The sequence below is a fragment of the Fundulus heteroclitus genome, chromosome 5 (assembly GCF_011125445.2).
Source record: "Fundulus heteroclitus isolate FHET01 chromosome 5, MU-UCD_Fhet_4.1, whole genome shotgun sequence".
In the NCBI taxonomy this organism is placed as follows: Eukaryota; Metazoa; Chordata; class Actinopteri; order Cyprinodontiformes; family Fundulidae; genus Fundulus; species Fundulus heteroclitus.
The window spans coordinates 35,894,058-35,915,918 of NC_046365.1; the positions used below are offsets into that span (position 1 = coordinate 35,894,058).

The 21,861-nt window shown below is 39.7% G+C and overlaps 1 protein-coding gene across 1 annotated transcript; it reads left to right on the forward strand.

Moving 5' to 3' along the window:
• Positions 1-584: 584 nt before the first annotated feature.
• tmem192 (transmembrane protein 192) lies at positions 585-20,022 on the forward strand. The gene is made up of 6 exons (XM_021320259.2): positions 585-742; positions 3,365-3,517; positions 3,611-3,872; positions 5,896-6,018; positions 16,497-16,602; positions 19,458-20,022. The coding sequence occupies exons 1-6, from the start codon at positions 713-715 to the stop codon at positions 19,570-19,572; spliced, it is 789 nt and encodes a 262-aa protein (XP_021175934.2). The 5' UTR covers positions 585-712; the 3' UTR covers positions 19,573-20,022.
• The last annotated feature ends 1,839 nt before the right edge of the window (positions 20,023-21,861 follow it).

Sequence of the window (21,861 nt, forward strand, 5' to 3'; positions counted from 1 at the left end):
ACTTTTATCTATGCAAGGAGATGGAAAAGAGCCAATCCAACCTCAAAGAAGAGATTCCATTGTTATTTCTAGGCTGAGACTTGGTCAACGTGGACTTGTTTCTGTATTAACGTCTCATCTATCTCGATGTTTATTTCCCTCCTCCTTACCTGCCATAGGGACTCCAGATGGGAATTAGATGATAAGCTTGAGTCTGGTGCTGCTGTGCTCTGGTGGAGTACCTGATTAAGTAGCTAAAATAAAAAGATATAGCCTAGATGGCTTGCTCTAATAGCAAAGAACCAGGATTGAACATGTGAAAGCGGAAGCTTTAAAACAGTCAAACACAGTATTTCTGAATTTAAGAAGTTATGTCAGCATATAAATTAGAAGAAAACTGTTTAGGCAACCAGAATCGACTGGAGTAACTGTTTCTTATGCACACATTTAGCTGGACCAGAAACATATTTGGAGCATAGTTTAGCGGATTATAAGAAGACCAACTTGTATTATAATGAAAAAAGACATAAACTACACGCCACAGACGCGTCTAACCGCGCCAACACAAAACAGGAATGACCACCGGAACTACTAAGCTAGGAACCAATGTTCCTGCGGAGCCCCGAGCATGAAAAGCGTAACACCGGAAGTATGTCGGTGTTGTTATCGCTTACAAATGTGACCAAATGTTTGTTTTTGACCTTCCGTGTGCTCTGTAACATCGTCTAAGATCATGGAGTCAACGGGACCGCCTCTTTATTCAGTAAGTTACCCGCCATGGTTGCCATGTTAACGGCTAACTAGCCAGATAGCCTTAGAGCTCGTTAGCTAGGTGGACCTGTCAGGTGTGAACAGCGGGGCGCATTTTCCTTGTTGAGGCACGAAGCTTTTACTGACGCTTTTACTGTCGGGACTGAAAACCAAGCGGAACACAGAAAATGTTGAATCCGGACCTGGTTGCTTATGTGTAGGTTTCAATGTAGCATTTTGCTTGCGCCTGTAATTAAATTTCAACAATCGGTTTGTATGAGTGCGGTCTATTTTTACACATAAGTCACGCTTTAAGGACAGTTGGCATCCAAACGGTTGCGTCAGTGCTCAACATTGATATTGAGATGAAGTTTATGTGGTGCATTTTTTAATATAATCTTAGTTCTAATGCTTTGACTCTTGACTCTCTAACTCGGCTCGGATGGATCCGCAGCTCTTGGTCATGTGACCTAGAGCGTAGGTCACATGACCCGTTCTAGAGTAACAACAAAACAGATGTGACTCCAGATCAGGGCCCCGTTTCAGAAAGCTGGGTTAGTGGATATCCAGAGTCATTTCTGGGGTAAATTCCTGCAAATCCTGGCTTTTCAGTTTCAGAAAGCTCAGAAGCATTTACCCTGAGTCAAATTATGACAACAAATGACTCTGTGAAACAACCCTGCTCGTTAGCAAACTGAGTTTTTCCTCCTTTTTAGCTGAGATCTGCACAAGGAGGTAATGGGAAAGGCCACACATCGCTCTTATAACACAACGAGGGGACGCTGTCGATTCTGTAAAATTTCCTTTGTGTTGCTCTTCGTTTTTATGCGAACAGCAGATTTTTTATAACGTAGAATTTAATCTGAAAGATTAAAAAAGATTTAATTGTACGTCGCACTGTCAGAAATGTTAGTGCTTCACTCAGTTATTGATAAGTTTAATTGTCTTCACAGACCCACAAGATTAATAAAAAGAACTAAACAGAATTTTCCATTCATATATTTTAGTTTCTATTCATATATTTTTTTTCTCCCAGCACCATTAGGGCTACGCCAGAGTTCTTCACTTAAATAATGCCACCTGTACTTTAACTTAAAATATAAATATAGCCTATATGATTAATATAAAGTGAGATTGGCACAAATTATGCGCCTACAAGAAAATCAGTGTCAACTCGTTTTTAGAAGGATGGGTGAAGCCTAATGCTGGCAAAAAGATGAATGAACGTATCAGGTATTTCAGTAAATCAGGAGATATTGATTATAATCAGTGAATACTCTAGTTGGTTAAAGTTAAACATAAGAATAACTTATAACTGGACCTCACTTTATTAAACTGTATTTTCATTCTTCATCTTGATTTGCTGCCACATCCTGTCAGGTTGCAACTATACAAATAATTAGTTTCTTTGGGTGTAGTGTAAGAATACAGATTTAATTCTCTGTCAAATAGCACTCAAACACTCGGGCAATGATCCTTTTAGTAATTTTATGCCACTAACTCGCTTTTTCTGCAGCAACTGCTGCATAACTGGCTCAGGAACTGGGAAGTAAACACAAACTACACATTGAATCAAAGTAGTTCTGGACCGTACCTCTAGGTTTGAAAGGAGAAAAACTGGATTAAGACATTGTTGATGGAGAGGACTGATTGTTTATAGGGAATGTTACTTCCATCCCGGGTGAAAATTGAGAATAATTTAGGTTGATTTCACTGTAAATATCATTCCTTTAAGTGAAGAAATGTGCCGTAGCCCAAACCGTGTTGGGGGTTGGATATATGAGTGGAAACTAAAATATATGAATGGAAAATTAGAGCCGGAAGTCTAAAAATGTTATACAGTATAAATTATTGCTTTCATTCTGTGTAGTCATTTTATTAATCTTGTGGGTCTCAGACTATGGAACACCTTTAAGCTTGACTAGTCGACTGAAACCAAGTGCAACAGTAACATTCCTGAGAGCGACACACGGCTGCCTCTGAAAGATTTTCTGCATCTCTTACGTTAGAGACATAAAGGCTCCTCCAGAAAAGGAAAAGCCTTTTCCGACACCTTCTTGTGCAGATTTCAGCTTAGAAGGGGGAAAAACTCTGGTCTGCTCGGTAACAGGGTTGTTTCATGGAGTCATTTGTTGTCATAATTTGACTCAGGGTAAATGCTTCTGAGCTTTCTGAAACAGAAAAGCCACAGTATGCAGGAATTTACCCCAGAAATTACTCTGGATATCCACTAACCCAGCTTTCTGAAACAGGACCGTTATTGGGTATTGGTCTAGCGCCCCCCTAGTGGTGAGATGTTGCACTGCTTAAATAAGGATGAGAAAAGGTGCGTCTAGCTGTAGGTCATAAAAAAGAAACCAAAACAAATACAGGGGAGGAAAATGAAGACAGATAAACATTGCTTACTCTATACTTTTCTATCATTTAAGTATATATATTGTTTTACAGTTTTCATATTTATGGTTTTTTTATACTAAAGTAACTGCCCTAGTTAGAGGATCCTCCTGCAACCCCATTCCACTAACAGATGGTAGAGCAAAGACTGTTAATTCTTTTGCTGTTTTTGCACACACAAAAAGAAAGTTTTATAGCCAAACGCTCCCTTACAATGATATCATCCTCCTCCTGCGAGCAGGCAGGTCCGTCAGCAGACATGGCGCGGAGCACCGAGGAGGACTCGCTGGTGGACGGACCGCTGATCTCTGCAGATGCCCTCCAGTCTGCCATGAGGAGAGAGTTTCAGGCTGTGCCAACAACCTGTCCTGCTGGTTTCCTGTCTTTAATCCATGTATGTCGTGCACACATCTGTTCATATATCGTCGTCACTGATCTCATGACAACTTACCTAACCGCCTCTTATCCTCCGTTTTCTTTGCCTAAGGTTCTGTACGTCGTGCTGTCGCTGTGCGTGGGCATAATGTGCGTGTTGAAGTTCGGCCGAGAGGAGGTGTGCCTGCGCATCTTGGGCAGCGTGCAAGGCGACAGCGCCATCGTGTTCGGAAAGGTGTTCCTGTGGGCGCTGCTGCTGCTGCTCACCGTCTGGATGCAGCACCATCACAGCCGCGCCCGGTGCCGGGGGTACCTGAGGTTTTACCGACAGACGCGGAGGCTGAAGCAGACGCCGCTCGTCATACATTCGACAGGTTTGGACAGCATGCAAACCTCAGTGTCACAACAGCAGTGATTTCCAGAAGTAAGATAAGATAGTCTTTATTGATCTCACATTGGAGAAATTCACTTGTCACATCGACTCAATAGTCAGGAGTAGGAAAAGATGCATCAGTTATATACGGTGTATCTTCCTATATACAGTGGATAAAAAAGAAAATGAGAAAGAAAATAAGAATAAAAATACAAAAGAAATCGGAGTAGGCAGATGATGTCATGTGTACGTCCTGGTTTTATATATATATATATATATATATATATATATATATATATATATATATATATATATTAGGGCTGGGCAAGTTAACGCATTAATTTCACGTTAATTCATTAGACTATTAACGGCGATATTTATTTTATCGCGCATTAACGCATGTTGCTCACATGCTTTCAGTCAGTGTCAGTCAGGCAGCACTCTCCCGCTCCCCCTCCCCTCTCGTACATGGCTCAGCGGCGCCAGCCAATCAGCACGCAGGCTCAGCCTGGCCCGCGCACTCAGCTCTCACACAAACTTAATACACAAACAGCTGAGAGAGAACGCAGCAGCGAAAAAACATGAACAGGGGAAGTAGCACCGTTCGGCTTTATTTTAATACCGTAAATGAAATCAAGCTGTATGTTTTGTAAAAAGCCGGTTCATTTCAGTGGAAACACAACAAATTTATCTAAGCACGTGAAAAAACATGAAAACGTCGAGCCCCAGAAACGGAGAGAGGAGACGAAACTTCTCTCATTGCCCCGACAGACCCACAGACGTCTCTGACTGAGGCGTTTCAGTCCTCCAGGGAACATCCAGGTAGATCAGTGGATGGATGGATGGATGGATGGATGGATGGATGGATGGATGTTACTGGAGCCCACACATAACATGTAATTAAGACCTTGAAAGAACCCAGTACATATATTAAAAAGTGTTATTGAAGATAAGATAACATTAGCTAATCCTTTTTTTATCCCACGACGGGGAAATTTATAGGATTAAAGCAACAGGCAGGTGCACACAACACAGACAAAATTACATAAGGATTGAAATATATAAGAGGTGGATTAGCGAAAAAACACTGAACATAACATTATTATTGTTATTATTATTATTATTATTATTATTATTATTATTATTTAATTGTAATAATAAAATAAAAAACACAAAACCCAAAAGGTCAACAGTTTCAAGATACATCAAGCTTAGGGACTGGCTAATATACAGCAGGTCAAAAAAGGCCATATTTTGGCTGCAGTGCTTGCTGTTCTCTTATGAAGAAAAGATCAACTAGTGCACTAAATTCAATAGATGGGTTGAAAATATCCAGTATAAAATAAGTGCTACAAATGCTGCCATATGAACACTTTTGTTCATATGGCAGCAGAACATTAAAATAAAAGTGCTCTTTACACTACTTTTGAATTCATTCTTGGAGTTTGTAAATACAATGCGATTAATCGCGATTAATCAGGGCGATTAATCGCGATTAAATATTTTAATCGTTGCCCAGCCCTAATATATATATATATATATATATATATATATATATATATATATATATATATAGATATATATATATAGATATATATATATATATATATATATATATATATATATATATATATATATATATGTGTATATGTATGTATATGTACTGACATATATTCACTTTGTGATAGCAGCAGAAGTTCTTCCGGATCATTGCACAGGTTATAGCACAGTGTATTAAATAGATTATTGCACATTAGTTATTGGCCAAAGTTATAACAGTTGTGGTTACAGTTATTGATGGCAGCAGAAGTCACTTCTTTCAGGATTCACACCTCTTCGAACCTTTGCACTTTTTTTTGTCTCACTGCAACCATGAACTCTGGTGTATTTTATTGGGAAACTAAAGTAGTGCATAATTAAAAAGTGGAAGAAATACGGTGTGTGATCTTTAATCATTTCATTAAAATAAAAACCCAATGTTCTCCACAGGGTGGCAGTAACGCGCTTGTCTCTTGCTGTGCTAGGTAATGTTCTGGTGCTGCTGCTCTCGGCTCTCAGGTTACCACAGATGATGCACACCTCGTTGCTGCTCGGCGTTCTGGGCGTTGAGTTTCTGGTCGCCTGGCCCTGCCTCCTTTATTACACAGGTAAACTCTAATCACTTATACGACGCTCGCCGTGGTTCACTGAAGCTCGTCTCATTTGCCTCAAACTGTTGTGAGGAATGCATACTGAGAAGTTAGAAAAGGGTAATTTTTAACATGCATTTGACAACATTTTAAGGAAGCGATACTTAGATCTTACGGTATAAAAGTTTTAAACCACCCCATATTTCTTTATGTTTTGTTCTTTAGGAGTCAGACTTTATTTTAATGTTTTAAAGCCTTTTTTTATCAACGGGTCTCCCTGAGTTTTTCTTTGGACATTGGTTCCTATAGCTTGTGATTTTCTACCCAGTCCGTGCACCTGGAACAGCATAATGTGTGATGGGTGATTTAAAAAATAAACAAAATGAGGAAGATGAAGACAAAAAGAAAAACTTTTGGGCCTAATAACAGTTTACAGAGGCTTGTTTTTATTTATTTTTCCATTTCTTTAGGTAATAAGAAACACATTCAGCAAAGATGGATGTGTTTCCTATTACCAAAAGAAACTACAAATAGGAGAGAAAGCTGTTGAACTCCTAAAGAAAGTTTCAAGAAAATAAAGCGCGACTCCTTGGAAAACAAGACGTTAGGATCAACTATAAAGTTGATTAAAGATGTTTTATATATTGTAATTTCTTTAAACAGAAAACAGACTTCGGTTTCATACTGGTGGCGGTAAAAATGAAAATACAGCTTCAATGATTACTGTGTTTTCTTGTCAGTCGGCTGATTTATTCAGAGATGGTTTCGATTCTCCGCTTTGCTCATTCATTCCCCCAGTTTGTTCCCACAATCTCCTTCAAATAAGGAAACCAGTTGGTTGGTACTCGTGTACAAAAGCCTTTGTTTATCTTTCTAGGTAAGTAAATATTTCTGATAAATTATATAAAAAATGCTCAAATATATTGGATCATAAATTTTAGGTTTATGAGTGGAAGACATTGCCTTACAGTAGATTATGAGTAGAATAAAGAAAATAACTTTAAATATGTCCAGGCTAGTTGTAGGATATTTCCAGGATATTTCCGGCCGGTTACAGCCTGGACTGCTGATGCCTGGGCTGCCGTTTGCGGTACTCGGATAAAACTCTGGGTTTTGGTATTGGCGCTGCACATTAGCCTAAACTGTAAATATTAAAGTTTATGGTATATCTCTTGATGTTAGGCGCCTGTCCTTATACAAATAAACGGATGCATAAAAATTTATGAGGCCAAAACCAACAATCAAGCCTTGACTTAGAGGCAAGGCAAGGCAAATTTATTTATATAGCACAATTCTGTACAAAGACAATGCAAAGTGCTTTACATGATTAAAATATAATATAGAGGACGACAATAAACCTGGAAAATAGTCCTGGTGGTTTGGTCGGTGATCACACCCGATCCAGCCTAACAATGTTCCCATTCCACGTTGGAAAACCTGTGAGATTTACTAATCGATGATGTCAGACACCAGGCTAGCTAAAATTAGCTACTCAGGCTATTAACGAGGTATTTTTCTGCATATTGTTCTTCTAAACACTGCAGCGACGTGTTCCTTACAGCAGGGGGGACACAATGAGTGGGAAAAACATTTAGTGGGATACTAATTATCAAAAATGCAAATAAACTGTTTTTTTTAATGCACTGATTACAAAATTTTGTATGCACGGCAGCCATGTTGGATTTTAAAGTGGAGGTAGGTGAGGAAGATCTGATCTTCCCACTTGGACATCTGAGCTCTTGGGATCTTTGTTAAATTTTCCCAACTTCTCTGTAAAAATGCTCACATTATGAAACGTTAACGTTATTAAATGTTTTCCTTCTTTTCTTCCTTTTTTGTTTCATTTGATGTTAATAATAAACCACAACAAAACGAAAAGCCATTTTGCGGCGATGCTCTAAAATATGTTTTAAGATGAGTGCATTTGGAAAAACTTGGCATTTGCTGTAAAGAGTTTGAGACGCACAGCAGTAGATCATTGTGCCGGCGGGTCGAAGGGTTGATTTTTATGAAACGTTTCGCAGCAGACGGCTCCTTTTCTGAACCCAAGAAGGTTACGAAAACAGCAACACTGCAGAAGAGGTGAAAATGATGAGCACGCTTACAGAGACACACCTTGCAGATTACATTAGACCCAAACTCAAAACCTTCCCCCCGCTCTCTGTCGGCCCGTGTTTGCATCACAATGCTCGCCCTGCCTTTTCTAAGAGCCGACAGCATGACAATCAGCCATTCAGCTGCCCGTCCATCCTCTGCTGATCTGCTGATTCTTTGCTTCTGGCACAAACCGTGCAGGAGGATAACCAGACCCATCCGTGCATCAGTTGTCTTTTGCTAAAAGTCTGTAACGAATTGGTTAAGTTTCGTTTAACTTCTTCAAAATGACCCCGAGGTTCAGGGGTGATATCAAAATTGACCGTAGCTGGAAGAAAAAAAAAAATCCTCCTTTTGTTAAGCTTAGAAGAATAAATTGCTGGCTTTAATTTGCTTTATTCTAAGACCGGTAGCATTGGGTGTCTAAACTAAGTGGAAAAGCAGTAGATTAATTTAGCATCTTGTTTCTTTAGCAAACCAGAACAGTCAGAGTTAACAGAGTTTACTGGTACCACAGAATAACATTTTACACAATGGACGTTTCTTCTGTTTATTAATCTATAGCTTTTGTTTTTGTTCTTCCCTGTTTTAAAGCATCGAGGAAAAACTCACAGGAAATGTGCGTCATTAATCCGGCTAGCAGACAGCTTTTTGCCTTCTTAATTGTTGGATTACCCATTAAAACAGAAAGCAGGGAGCCCACCCAGCCTAAAAGCTCAGTGTGCTTTGATTATTCAGCTCGCGGCTCCACCCACCATTCATACAGACTCCACTGAGATTTAAAAGGGAAAAACAGGGAAACCCAACATTTAGTTGGGTTTGTTTAAGAAAGGGAATTTATTGACATTGATTCTGTGATTTGGTGAAAACAGCCAGAATCAAAGTTCAAACCAGCAGGAAGGTTTGTTCACTTGGACATAAATGTGCAAAAGTGTTTTAACACACCTAGAAGTAACAATTGCTTTATTTTTGCAATATTTTGAAACGGTCGTCCGTCTCACCTGGCTTTATAAGAGGCCTTTAGAAGTTTTCTTTGGACTTTGGCTGATTATTTATTCACTCTCAGTCCAGATATTTTCATCAGTGTTATAATAATAATAATTAATAATAATTGAACTTTATTGATCTTGGACAGTGGAGAAATTCACTTCTGCATCTTAACCCATCCCCTTGGGGAGCAGTGAGCTGCCACTGTGCGTCGCCTGGGGAGCAATCAGGGGTTAAGGGTCTTGCTCAGGGACCCAGAGCGCAGACTGTGGGGATCGAACCGGGTACTTGAAGCCTTCTAAAAATTCAATTTATAACAAAGTTTAAGTTTAGATTCGGGCCATTCTAACACATGAAATTAGCCAAACGGTGAACCTTGCCAAGTCGAGCTGAAGATGTGGCGTCAGAAGAATGCCGGTCACTGATTGGCTCAGAGATGGCGTCACCTGTTGACTCACCGGCGCGTTGTGAGAATTAAACCCGACATTATAAACGAACTCAGAACAGCAGCTCGGGGTTTTTTCCTGAGCTTTAAGGGAAGCGGCAGCACTTGGCAATGTTTTGGTCTGAGTGAAGATTAGGCTACGTTCACACTGCAGGTCTTAATGCTCAATTCCGATTTTTTTTTTGTGAAATCAGATTTTTTTGCGTGTCCGTTCACATTTCCAAATATATGCGACTTGTATGTGATCTCCCGTGTGAACTGAATGCGTTCAACCGAAGTGTCCCGCATGCGCACTCGGGGACGCGATGACGTCACACTGATGACGTAGCAAGCGTCCTTAGTGTTTGTGGAAGTAAACATGGATTATAATGATGTCGCACATTTTGCGGTCATTAATTTATTTTCTAACCGGAGCTTTTCGTCCATTGACTGCTCTCATTGTAGTCCGCTATGGGTGTTGTCTTTCTTCCAGCTTCTGCATAGCAGGACGCAGAATAGTGACGTTTGTCGAGTATCATGACGTACAGGTCGGATAAATGCGACCCAGCCGTATAGACACAGGTCACATTTGAAAAGATCAGATACGTATCGGATTCAGGACCACATATCCAAGTGGCCTGAGTCGCATTTGAAAAAAATCAGATCTGTGTCGTTCAGACTGTCATAAAAAGATCAGATACAGGTCGCATATGGTCAAAAAAATCGGAATTGGGTCACTTCAGGCTGCAGTGTGAACGTAGCCTTAAAGAGGGAGCTAGACGGCGGTTTGTCACGTGACAAATCGCGTCGCATGAACCCAAAGTGAGTTAGTACGCCACAGAAAACCTCCTGAAACGTGTAGAATCGAGTCCAGCCGGGTCCAGTGGAGATTTATTGACGGAAAAGAGCAGAACAGATTTTCCCACCTGAGCTGCTGATCTCTGCAGCTCCTCCAGAGTCACCATGGACCTCTTGGCTGCTGTCCTGATTAATCCTCTTCTTGTCTTGCCTTTTTATTATGTTGGCGGCTCTGTGTGACTGAACAGAGCTCTGTGAGATGTTTAATGTTGTAGAACCAAACCCAGCGTTCTTCCTGACCCGTCTGCTGGGGTTTATGATGCCGTTTGTTCATAAAGTTCTCCAACAAGCCGTGGAGGCCTTCATAAAACAGCCCGTATTTAAATTACATGCAGCTGCTTGTAATTTAATTAATTACACTGCAAAAACAGAAATAAAAATAAGTAAAATTTTCTTAAAATTAGTGTATCTGTCCTTGATTTGAGAAGGTAAATAAGATGACCTGCCAATAGAATAAGATTTGTGCACTTAAAATAGGAACAACTCATCTCCATCATCTTATTTCAAGTGCAGGATGTCTAATTATCTTAATTTAGGGTTCAAAATACTCATTTAATTGGCAAATTATCATATTTACCTGCTCAGATCAAGGACAAAAACACTATGTTTAAGAACATTTTGCTTATTTTTAGATCCGTTTTTGCAGTGTAAGTGCGTTTTGAAGACAGCTGGCTCTACAGCGCTTGATTTTATTTAGGACAAGAGAAAATCATTTTTCTTTGACTTTACTGTTGCGCTGTAATTATTGTTGAACTATCATATGGGAAGCTGTTAAATACTTACAGGTTACTGGTTGCCATACGGAAAAATTAGAAAAGGTTCAGGAGATATTAGTTTAAAAAGACGATATTCTTTGTTACAGAATGAGAATCCTGGCGGCATCGATTATTTCAGAGCCGTCCAGGATTTTTTTATTATTTTGTTTATGCCAGTGTACATTTCTTTTTTTATTTGGGTAACTGCTGCTAAAGATGCTGGATCATAGGATGTTGATATCCAAGAGTTTGCATTGAAAGGAAAACCCATATTAAAGGTCTGTTTGGCTGCTGAAGGGCAAAGATTGCAGATGAAGATACGGACGGGCCAAGAAGGGAAGATAAGGGGCGGTCGGATTTAAGGTAGCCAAAGGGTATCTCTCTCTCTCTGCCCCCTCTGTGAGGCAGAGACGCTGGTGTATTGTCCTTCTGTTTACAGTGCAGCTGATCCAGCTTGTGTGCTCGTGGGTTGGAGGGCTGCTTGTTTTCTGCAGTCGCATTCCAGCCCGGATCAGGGCGGCCGAGCACGACGCGAAGCACGGCAGTAGACGACGAGTCAAGGTGACGTCAGTAAATTATTTTTAGCTGAGACACATGGTGAGATTTAAAGCCTGCAGCTATGAAGTCCATACAGGAAGGCCTCGTTCCGCTTCTCTTTGAAGTGCGTACTGATTGTTTTTGTGTGTGTTTGAGCTTTTCTGTATGTTTCTGCCTCTCTCATTTTAACATGAATGCCCTCTGCTCCATAGAGCTGCATGCACATCAAAGCCACGACCCGGCCTTCAAAGGCCTCCTCTTAGAATACGTCTCTCTGTTCTGCCAGGCCTAAAGTTGGTGTAAACCCTGCAGGGCGCAGGGCAAACGCCGATGCCTAGGACACACTGCGCCCCTATCTTCCTCAGGCACTGCGTCCTAGGATAAAAACATTCTTTTTTCTTTTTTTTAAAGCTGTTTTGATTCGTGGTTCTGCAGGTTTCTGAAGATTTTCTTTGGACTTTGATCTAGTGTCTTTGATTTTTGTTAGTTCAGCACATTGAGTCGGTGCGTAATGCCATGCCTGGAAAATGCTTAATTCAGGATCCAAGGCTATAATAAAAAAATAAAATGGCTAAATAATTATAGAGGTTTAGCCGATACTAGGCCTCCATTCAAAACTTTAAGTATTAACAGTTTCCCAGAGTCATAATCACATTAGTAGGTTTTACTTCTACTAGTAAAGAAGTTTGGTGTTGAATGCGTCTTAAAGAATGAAACCTAGTTCAGTTCGCCCTGGTGTCTGCAGTCTGAACTATAAATCAATTTGTGAATTAATAATTTTACTGAAGGCTACTATAAACACGTGATTGGACACTTCTTGCTTTTCAAACTGGTATTTCAACTGCTTCAGTCTCAGAATGTAAATTGTTATTTTTAATTTGCAAACGGCCTCTGTCTACATTGTGTTACCTTTTTGTTATCGTACAGCTTCTAGTTTATTCAGCTTCCAGCCGAAGCCCCTGATGACGACGATTATTCCAAAATAGAGAAACGGGATGTTTGAAGCTTCGCTTACAGAGCTGGTGCTCCAAAGTGGGTTAGATTTTTGGGAAGTTGTGCCTTTAGAAAATATAGTTGGAGACCGTTGGACTTTTTGAGTGGAGTATTTTGGCTGTGCACTGCAACTTGTGCATTATTCTAACACTGGAGAGAATTGGACATTTTCCCCTTTTTAGGAGCACTTTGGTCCGGTTTCTCCCAACAAGGTCTTTATCAAAATGAGACCCAGTTACTAAAGCACTTTAGGACATTACATCTTTACTTTTTTACCTCACATAAGCAGGAGGCCTTTAACCGTGTGCAAATGTGTTTAGATAATCATTTTCTAGTCCATAATTTCACACAATTAAGATGTTTAGACTCCACAGAAATTTTCCTGTCAAGTATTTTTCTTTTCACAATATTGTATAGCTTATATGAAGCTTCAAGAAATGAACCCTTTTGCAACATATTTGCTGAAGAACTTTAAGGCTTCGTAAAAAAAGGAAAAAAAAATCATCCCGCCATGTGTAGATAAATCCATATATTGTGGATATGAATGTAGGCTAAACATTTAGTCCACTTTTATTGATTCTGATCCAACAACTGTTATGTCGTTCAGTAATTTTTTTAATATATTTTTTTGAATATGCATTTTGTTAAAACCGTTTCTCACTGACATATCCAGCGCTAGCAGTAGGTAAACGCCACATTGTTCTGTGCATAAATCGGTAAAACGATGTCATTTCCCTGCCACACCACTAGTAGGCGGTATTTTATTTGAAACTCTGCGACGTCCGCATGCGTATAAACACTCCCCACTTAAAAAGGCGTTACTGAGTCATTAACTGATTGAGTTTTTCCTCAGCACACGACAACGGAGAGCGGTATGATTTTAAAAAACGCTACACTATGGAAACCGTCTTCAAATGGTGGCCTTTTTAAAATAGGAAACGCGCATCGTTGTGGCATAGACAAACGGTATAAATGAAACTAAACCTATCCGGTTTCACCAAAAATCGTTACGCAAACAGGAAACAATGAATGAAATAACGTTACAGCCAAGATGAGCACAAATGCCGTCTCTGAATGTTTATGTCAAACGTTAAAGCTGATGGGCTTCAGCAGCAGACGATGCCTTGAACCTGACTGCTGCTAATCTAAAGTTCCCACTCATCTCAGTTTGTTAAGCAGAGACGTCCACAGGCCTCCATAAGGCTTCAGAAAATCCTCTTTCTCTGTTGTCTCCTCATGGTGCATTTAAAAAAAACCTGTCCTTGTACACGTGTTTGTCAGCGCTTTTGGTTCCACCACCGTCAGCCCATCGTGTGTGGTGCCATTAGCTGTTAGCACCTCTGCGGCTTCACTGTTATCACCTGGAAATGTGCACTTCCATGTGGCTGATTGAAGCTTCTCAGATGAGCGCAGACTCGGTCTGAGCACTGTCTGTCCAACCTGGTGAGAGTCTCTAACGGGAACGTGTGAAATGTGCCACCTCCTCCACGCCGCCTGCCCCCCTCCATCCATGTAGCCGCCTATAAGTCTGTGCACCTCTGTAGGGTTTAGCTCTACGGTAATAATGGGAAATATTAGGCCACGTGTATGCTATAGAAAGTTCACCATTTTCAGTTTAATCTATTAAAAACATTAATTTAGAGAAGAAAACGGTGAAAACCACGACAAAAAAGGTAAGCTCTGCTGGATTTACATGACATAATCTGCGAAATGTTAGGAATTGGGGTTTAGTTTGAACACTTTTACAGTTAAACATTGTTGCGCTTCATTAATCATCAACTGTCAGGATTACGAAGAAGGAAAACCCATGAGAAGCAACTGCATTGAAAAAGATGGGGAGGATGTGCAGATTTAATGTCTAATCTGAGGGTATTCATCTCTACTTCTTTCCTCCAGAAACCTTAAATCACAGAGCTCGAGATTAAAAATTAAGAGATGTGAAGTTTAACCATAATGATGATTAAAACATTTAAGACTTTTCTGGGATTTGCCTTGTTTTACACCAGCCCAAAATAGTTTTGTAAGCTTGCCTGCGAGCTGATTTCTCACGGTGTTGTTAGTTCCACAAACGCACAAGAATCCATCTTGTTCCGCTCCCACTTTAACTGTTTTGGGCCAATCACGTTGCAGTGTTACAGTATATTAACCCTGTGTGCAAGACTTGGGCCTTACCATAAGAAAAGAGAATGGGAAGAATATTAATTAAATATGACTAGGTGTTTTGCAGGATGAATATCTGTTCAGCCATATGGGACCTGAACATTGGAAGACAATAACAAAATAACACCATAGCTGTGGAATCATACAGAATCATACAGACTAATCCCTGATCCTACCCCAAACAACATACTGTTACAGGAGCTGATGAAAGCTGTTGGTAGAAACCTAAAGATTTGGTCTTTTTTAGGACGAGTTGTTCGGCTTTATTTCTCATCAACCGCATAAACAATTACAGGTGCTGGTAACTACAGCTCCCAAGATGCATCAGCAATTCCAACCTGTTCATGAACATAATTAGAAATTGATATAACAAGGTACTCTGCAAATTCCACGTTTATTTATATATATATATATATATATATATATATATATATATATATATATATATATATATATATATATATATATATATATATATATATATATATATATATATATATATATATATTCCTGAAAATTAAGTGTAGTTATTTAAAATGTTCTGTGAAGGAAAATAAAATAATGACAAACTTTGCTGGTTCTAACTGATCTAACTTAATTTAAGGATAAATTTTGTTTATCGCAAACCTCCATTGTCTACATTTCAATTGTTCACTTTTAAATCACTCCTGCACCTTATACTGTAATTTTATTTTACTGCAATTTACAAGCTGTATGCAACGAAATTTCGTTCTGTACGAAATAAAGTTGTATAAGTCTAAGTTTAGTATTTATTAGCATATTGTTTTTGTGGTCACCCTTTGAGGTCTATTTCTATATTTTATTGCATGTGCATAGGGATTTAGTGCTAAAATGTGTTTTCATAGCCATGAAATCAGATTTTTTTTTTTTTTTTTTTTGTTGTTGTTGCTAAGTGAAAATTGCTTGGGTTTCCATTTTACACAAGCTCTCTGTAGTCTTTTTATTGTGTAATTACCTCAGAATACAATTTGATCATCACGCACTGGCGAATATTTAAAAAGCAATTTTTACTCATGCATTTCGACAGAAAACCAGCAGCAACAGCTTCACCCCGCCTTGTTTTATTCCTCCTCTTCTTCTTCACCTAATCTCTGCTTCTCTGCATTCTTTCTCTCCCTACTCCTCCTTCTCTCCCTACTCCCCTACTTGCCTGTTGCGGCTTTATTTACACACACAAACACACTCAAAGAGATTTAGGGCCTCATTATGCAGGAATGTGCAGTATTTCTTTAGATTGTGTGGATGATGGGATGCTGAACTGTAGCCAATTGAAGATAACGCTCTTTAGAAGCTCTCTCACTGTTTCCTCTGGCTAATGACACTCAGGTCTTATCAAAATCCAGCCGGTGACTCCCGTCGACCTTCCTCACACGTTGGCCCGTCGTCCGGCGACTTTTATTTTTACCGCGGCTGTTCCCACGCCTCGCTGCGAGCCACACACCGTGTGTTAAGGTGGATGCTCAGGGTGTGAGAATTAGAGGACCGTGTGCCGAACACGGCGGCTCGTGAGTGTAGGATTTAACAGTTTAGGTGTGATTTGAACCAGATGGAAAACAATAGAGACACAAATGTGTGGCTGGAGACCTCTTAATTATGTGCTTTATTTGCTTAGATTGCTACCTGAAACCTGTAAAATTGGGTCCTTGTGTTTTTTTTTTTTTTTTTAGTCAAGGTGATGCAGTTCAACAACGAGCGAGCCGTACCAGACGTGAGCCAAGAGGAGCAATCGCACTCCTACACCGTCACAAGCCTGCCGACTGAGACCGGCTTCAGGTACGGCAAATCACAGAGACACGCAATCCTTTCAATTCCTGCAGTTTGAGAGTCGACACAAAGATTTGGATGTAAAATATAACACCAAGATGAATCATCTGAGAACATTTTCCACCTTTGATTAACCTACATAAAGTTTGGCTGGGGAGGGATTCATCAACAACTGGTCAGGGAGGTTGACGACACGATTAGGGTTAGGATCTAAGACAAAAGCCCGAATAAAAAAATAAAAAAAAATCTAATGCTGAATAAATTTAGCAAAAAAAAACAAAACACTTTTGAAGTCTCACTGGAGCACATTGGGAAATAAGTTAAGCAAATAAATAGATATGGTCACATTTCTGGCTAGGGCTGGGTATCATCTAGGATGAGCCGTTTCGATACGATTCTCGATTATAGCTCAGCTTGATTTGATTTGACTCCAATATCGATATTTATTACTTTCAAATTAAAGCTCAATTCAATCAACAAAACCAGCCAAATATTATATTTATGATCAATTTATTGAACACTGATATAGTCAGAATCAGAATCAAGTTTAATTGGCAAGTAGGTTTGCACTTACAAGGAATTTGATTTGGTGTTGATGGTGCAGACAAAAAAATAAATAAATAAATAAATAAATAAATAAATATATATATATATATATATATATATATATATATATATATATATATATATATATATATATATATATATATATATATATATATAGTAACAGAAAAAAAAGTGCATTTGGTTCAATGCATTTAACGCATCACAGAAACCAAAAACGCCTTTTCTAAAATCCTGTCGGCCGTTCCACAAATTCGTCTCACTTGCTCTTCCTCGCTGTAAACAGGAGTGGTGCGCTGTAATAACGCCCCCTAAGGGTTGGGAGGTATATCGATATTGAAAGCCAGAATGTCGATATTAAATCATTTTTAAAAACATCAATATTAATCTTTGTATCGATTTTTATGCACAGCCCTACTTCTGGCATCCTTCAAAAACTCTACGGCTTCACCGAAAGAACACCCAGAGTGAAGCACGGTCATGACTGCATCTCGCTTTGTAGCTATAAGGGCGAATTAAGAATAGCTTCAAATAGCGGTCGGTGTTGGCCCAAAATCTTTACGCCTTCCAGTTGGAAAACTGCAGATAAAGGAAGACTTCCTCTTTCAGCGTGAAAACAACCCAATGCATCCAAATCAGAAAACAAGTGCCTTCAGTTCCCCATAAGAAGGTTGTTATTTTGGAATGGCCTGGACAAATCCTTAATTTAAAGTCTATTTCATAACCGTGTGGTTCTCTGGAGATGCGCTCACTAGCAGTTCTGCAGAGTCAAGATGTGCCACAGCGTAGCATAGACTCACTCCTACCCAAAACGACTGACTTTGTAAATAAAGTGTTTGTTTATGGTTATGCATATTTATGCTACCACATTACTTTAGCCCCTTATCTTTCCCCTCTAAATAATGTTGGCTTGGTTTATCTTTCTTTCTTATCTTAAATTAATCTTTCCTATTTTATTTTTAAGATTGCAGGAACCTCATATTTTTACAGGTGCAGATGTGTTAGCTGCTGATGTAGCTGATTAATTTTGCAAAAATGGCTTAAATATCCCATTTTTGTCACCTGTAAGAAAAGCGTGACCTCCAGATGCATCCTAGCTCTCTCCTGTTTACCGTCCCAACATATTGCACCAGCTTTTTATTGCACCTCTTGAACTTCTGACCTCTACAGAGAGGGAGTTTTCCTGGCGGACCGTTTTTTCTTCTTCTGCTCTTCTTTTTGGTAATTCCAAGTTTTCCAAGTCCAATAAAAGACTATTTTCGGAGGAAGGGGATGTTTTTTTTGTTTTTTTGTTTTGTTTCATTCGCTCATAAAAGCCACCTGGATTCAAGGGTTAAACCAGTGGCGTCAAAAATAAAACATGGAAAAGATTTAAACTTTAAAAGTGATCTCAAGGCTCTTTACCAGTAGCCTGTCATAAAAACACAATTTGATCCCATTTTCTTAGTTGTAACTTGGACAAACGCTAACGATGACAGTTCTGATGACTGAAAATAGTGTTTTAGCCACTGAGCTATATTATACACTGGAGTGCTGATTTTGCCGAAAAACTGAAGTCACTGGCCGCCATCTTGCTACTCCCTACTCTCACAGAATTCAATAGGATTTGGTTGCAACAACATACAGTTTTCTGGCTGAGTGAAAACGTTTCACAGGTAATTCTACAGTCAGTGGATGTACTAACACTATCAACTACTAGGAAATTAGTTGCTGAAATATTTTACATGTTATTCATATTAAATATATGTATATATGTATATATAAGTATGTGTATATTTATATATGTATATATATATGTGTATACATGTAAATATATGTTTTTGTATATTGTTTATATATTTATAAATGTTATATATTTGAATAAATAAAATGCTAAATATTTCAGCACATGACTTTCTCAGTACTTGATAGTTTTAGAACATAACATAAAAGTATATGGCATTTGACATAAGTTTTAAGCCCCCTTGAACATGAAAAAATCCTCGATATTCGATGCTGTAGCGCACATATTCCTTAGTTACTGGGGGGAAATGGGGAGTACCAATATGGCGGCTGGTGGCTTCACAGCGACTCGTTCTAACAGGCGATTAGCACTCCATTGTATAATATAGCTCAGTGGTTTTAGCATCTGCAAGGTCCCAGCAAACCTAAGCTTGGTTTACTGATGAAGTGGGGAGTGATGATAGCAAAATGGCTGTTCAGAAAAATGAGTAGAAAAGCAAAACAGGCCAGGATTCTGTAACTGAGCTTTTCTTCACAGCAATCCCCTGAATCCCTGCCTGCCTGTCTTTGTCTCACAGAGGCTCGTCCAGTCTTGAGGAGGTGGTGGAGAAGCAGGCCGACCTGATTGAGTACCTGAAAAAGCACAACACGTTGCTGAGCAAGAGGCTGCTCAACCTCACTGCTCAGCACTAAGCCCGCTCCTGCCTCAGCTCTGCACGCCAGCCCGCCGGTGAAAGCCTCCAGCACTCAGGAGAAAGATCGGTTTACTGCTCTGAGAGAAGATCTGAAAGGCTAAAGCGGAGCAAAATGCACCTGTACACACAGACGGCTCCTCCACACCTGAGAGGGACTGATAACGCAGCAGGAACTGAAAGTGGAGGAGATTCGGAGGAGAGTGGGAGGTGGAAGGGAGGAGACGGAGTCGTGGGTCACAGATCAGAGGTGACGGGGGGTTTTTATCCTTGTGCCACGAGCTTCACTGACCCGTAGAGCCGTAAGATCAACTGCACAAAGGACAGAGAGGTTATCATCTATCTGGCCCAAGCAAGTGGGGTTAAAATGTACTGTTTTATCAATCTGCTTAATTTTCTTACCTGTTTTGTCATTATGTATCTCAATAAAAATGTGGATTTTCTGGTTTTATTTGGTCTTGAGCTGGACTTTTGGATCAGTTTAGACTCTAGGACCATGTTGTTTTGGACATTACTGTGTTTCATTTGCTGCGTGTTAAGTTAATAGTCTTGAAAATATCGAGGCTGTCACTCGAACCCTTGGTGTTTGCTCCCTTTCTGGCATCTGTAACCCAACAGGGAGCGCCGCCTTTACGACTCCGTTCCCATGCAGCTTCAGCTGGGAGCTCAGATAACAATCCTGCAGGTGTTTTGTGCTCTTATTAAAAAAAAAAAAAAACACTTTAAAAACTTTAAAAATCAGGTTCCTACACTTTTTATTTTTCTTTTTTTGCAAAAGTATGATCACCACTTAGTTCATCACGATTTCTCATGTTACAACTATAAACTTATATACGTTTCATTAGGATTTTATGTGATAAGCCAAGATAGAATATAAAGTGGAAGAAATATTTCTTCTTTTGTACAATTAAAAATCTGAAAAGGGAGGAAACATGCATATGTTATGATCCCCCCCTGTGTTCTGTTACCTCAAAGTGAAGTCCTGTGCAACCAGCTGCCATCGGAAAGTATTTAATTCAAAAAGTCCATGTCTAGGTAATTCAAACTCTATATATATCAAGCTGTTCTGTGATGCTCTCAGAGATTTGTTAGAAAACTTTATTGGACAAACGGCTAAGGAACAAAGAAGAGGTCAGGGAGAACGTTTCAGAGAAATTGAAAGCAGGGTACCGTAAAAAAAAAAAAAAGATCTAACATTTCAGGTGGGACGTTCTGTTGACAGGTCAAGCTCTCCACAAATCTAGCCATTAGGGAGGAGAACAGAAGGAAGCGGCCAGGCATTCTGTTTGTAGCTAAAGGCTGCCAATGCCGGGGATCATGTGGATGGAGGTGCTCTGGTCAGATAAGACCAAAAAATTTATGTTTTCGGGACATGGTTTGAAATGGCCTAGTCAAAGTCCAAAACCTAATTAATTTATTTGAGAATCTGGTGCAAGGTTTTAAAATGTCCCTGACAATTTTAATCTCCACCGTGCAAAGCTGGTGGAGACCAGCAGCTGTGATTGCATCAAAAACTTCCCCAAGTGTTCGGTCAGGGGGTCTCGGTGCATCGTTGTGTTTGGAACGTTAGAACAGGTGAAAAAGTGCAAAAAATAGGCAGCATTCTGGATTTGGATTTTACCGGACACCATCACACAAAAAGAAAAAAAGATTCACCTGTACACATTTTATTAGAAAGGTTAAAATGTAAAATAACAGCTGAAGTGCATACATACATACATACATACATACATACATACATACATACATACATTATAAACACTTTTAAAGATTGTTCAAGCTCTTTGGTCTGCAGCTTTATAGGACAAATTCTTCATGATAAATCTTCTCTCGGCTGAGATCTCTAAAAAATGAGATTCCAGTGACGGAGCTCGCGGGTCTCTAAGGTCACATCTGTGAGCGCTGCGCCGTCGTAACGTTTCATGGTTCAAACCTTTGTCCTGAACGGAGGACAGTTTCTCATCCTAATGTCTCGAGGGGAGGTTGACTTTGAAGTTCTCCTTGCAGCCTTTTTGGCACGACGTCATGGCGGTCTTTGAGCGGCATGTTTCACGGAGTCCCAGATTTCATCTCTCCACCTCTTGTCCGTCTGTCTTGACTCTGGGATCCATCCACGGCGTTCAAGGCGCAGTCAGGATCACATCAATTGTTCGTTCCTCAGGAGTTTTCTCCACCTATGATGGGAAAAGGGGGGAGAACAAAGTTTAGTTTCCTGCTGAGATGAGTTCAGCCACAAGTTCAAAAGAAATGAGCAGGAATCACCTGCAATGCCCCCCCCCCTCTCCTCCGC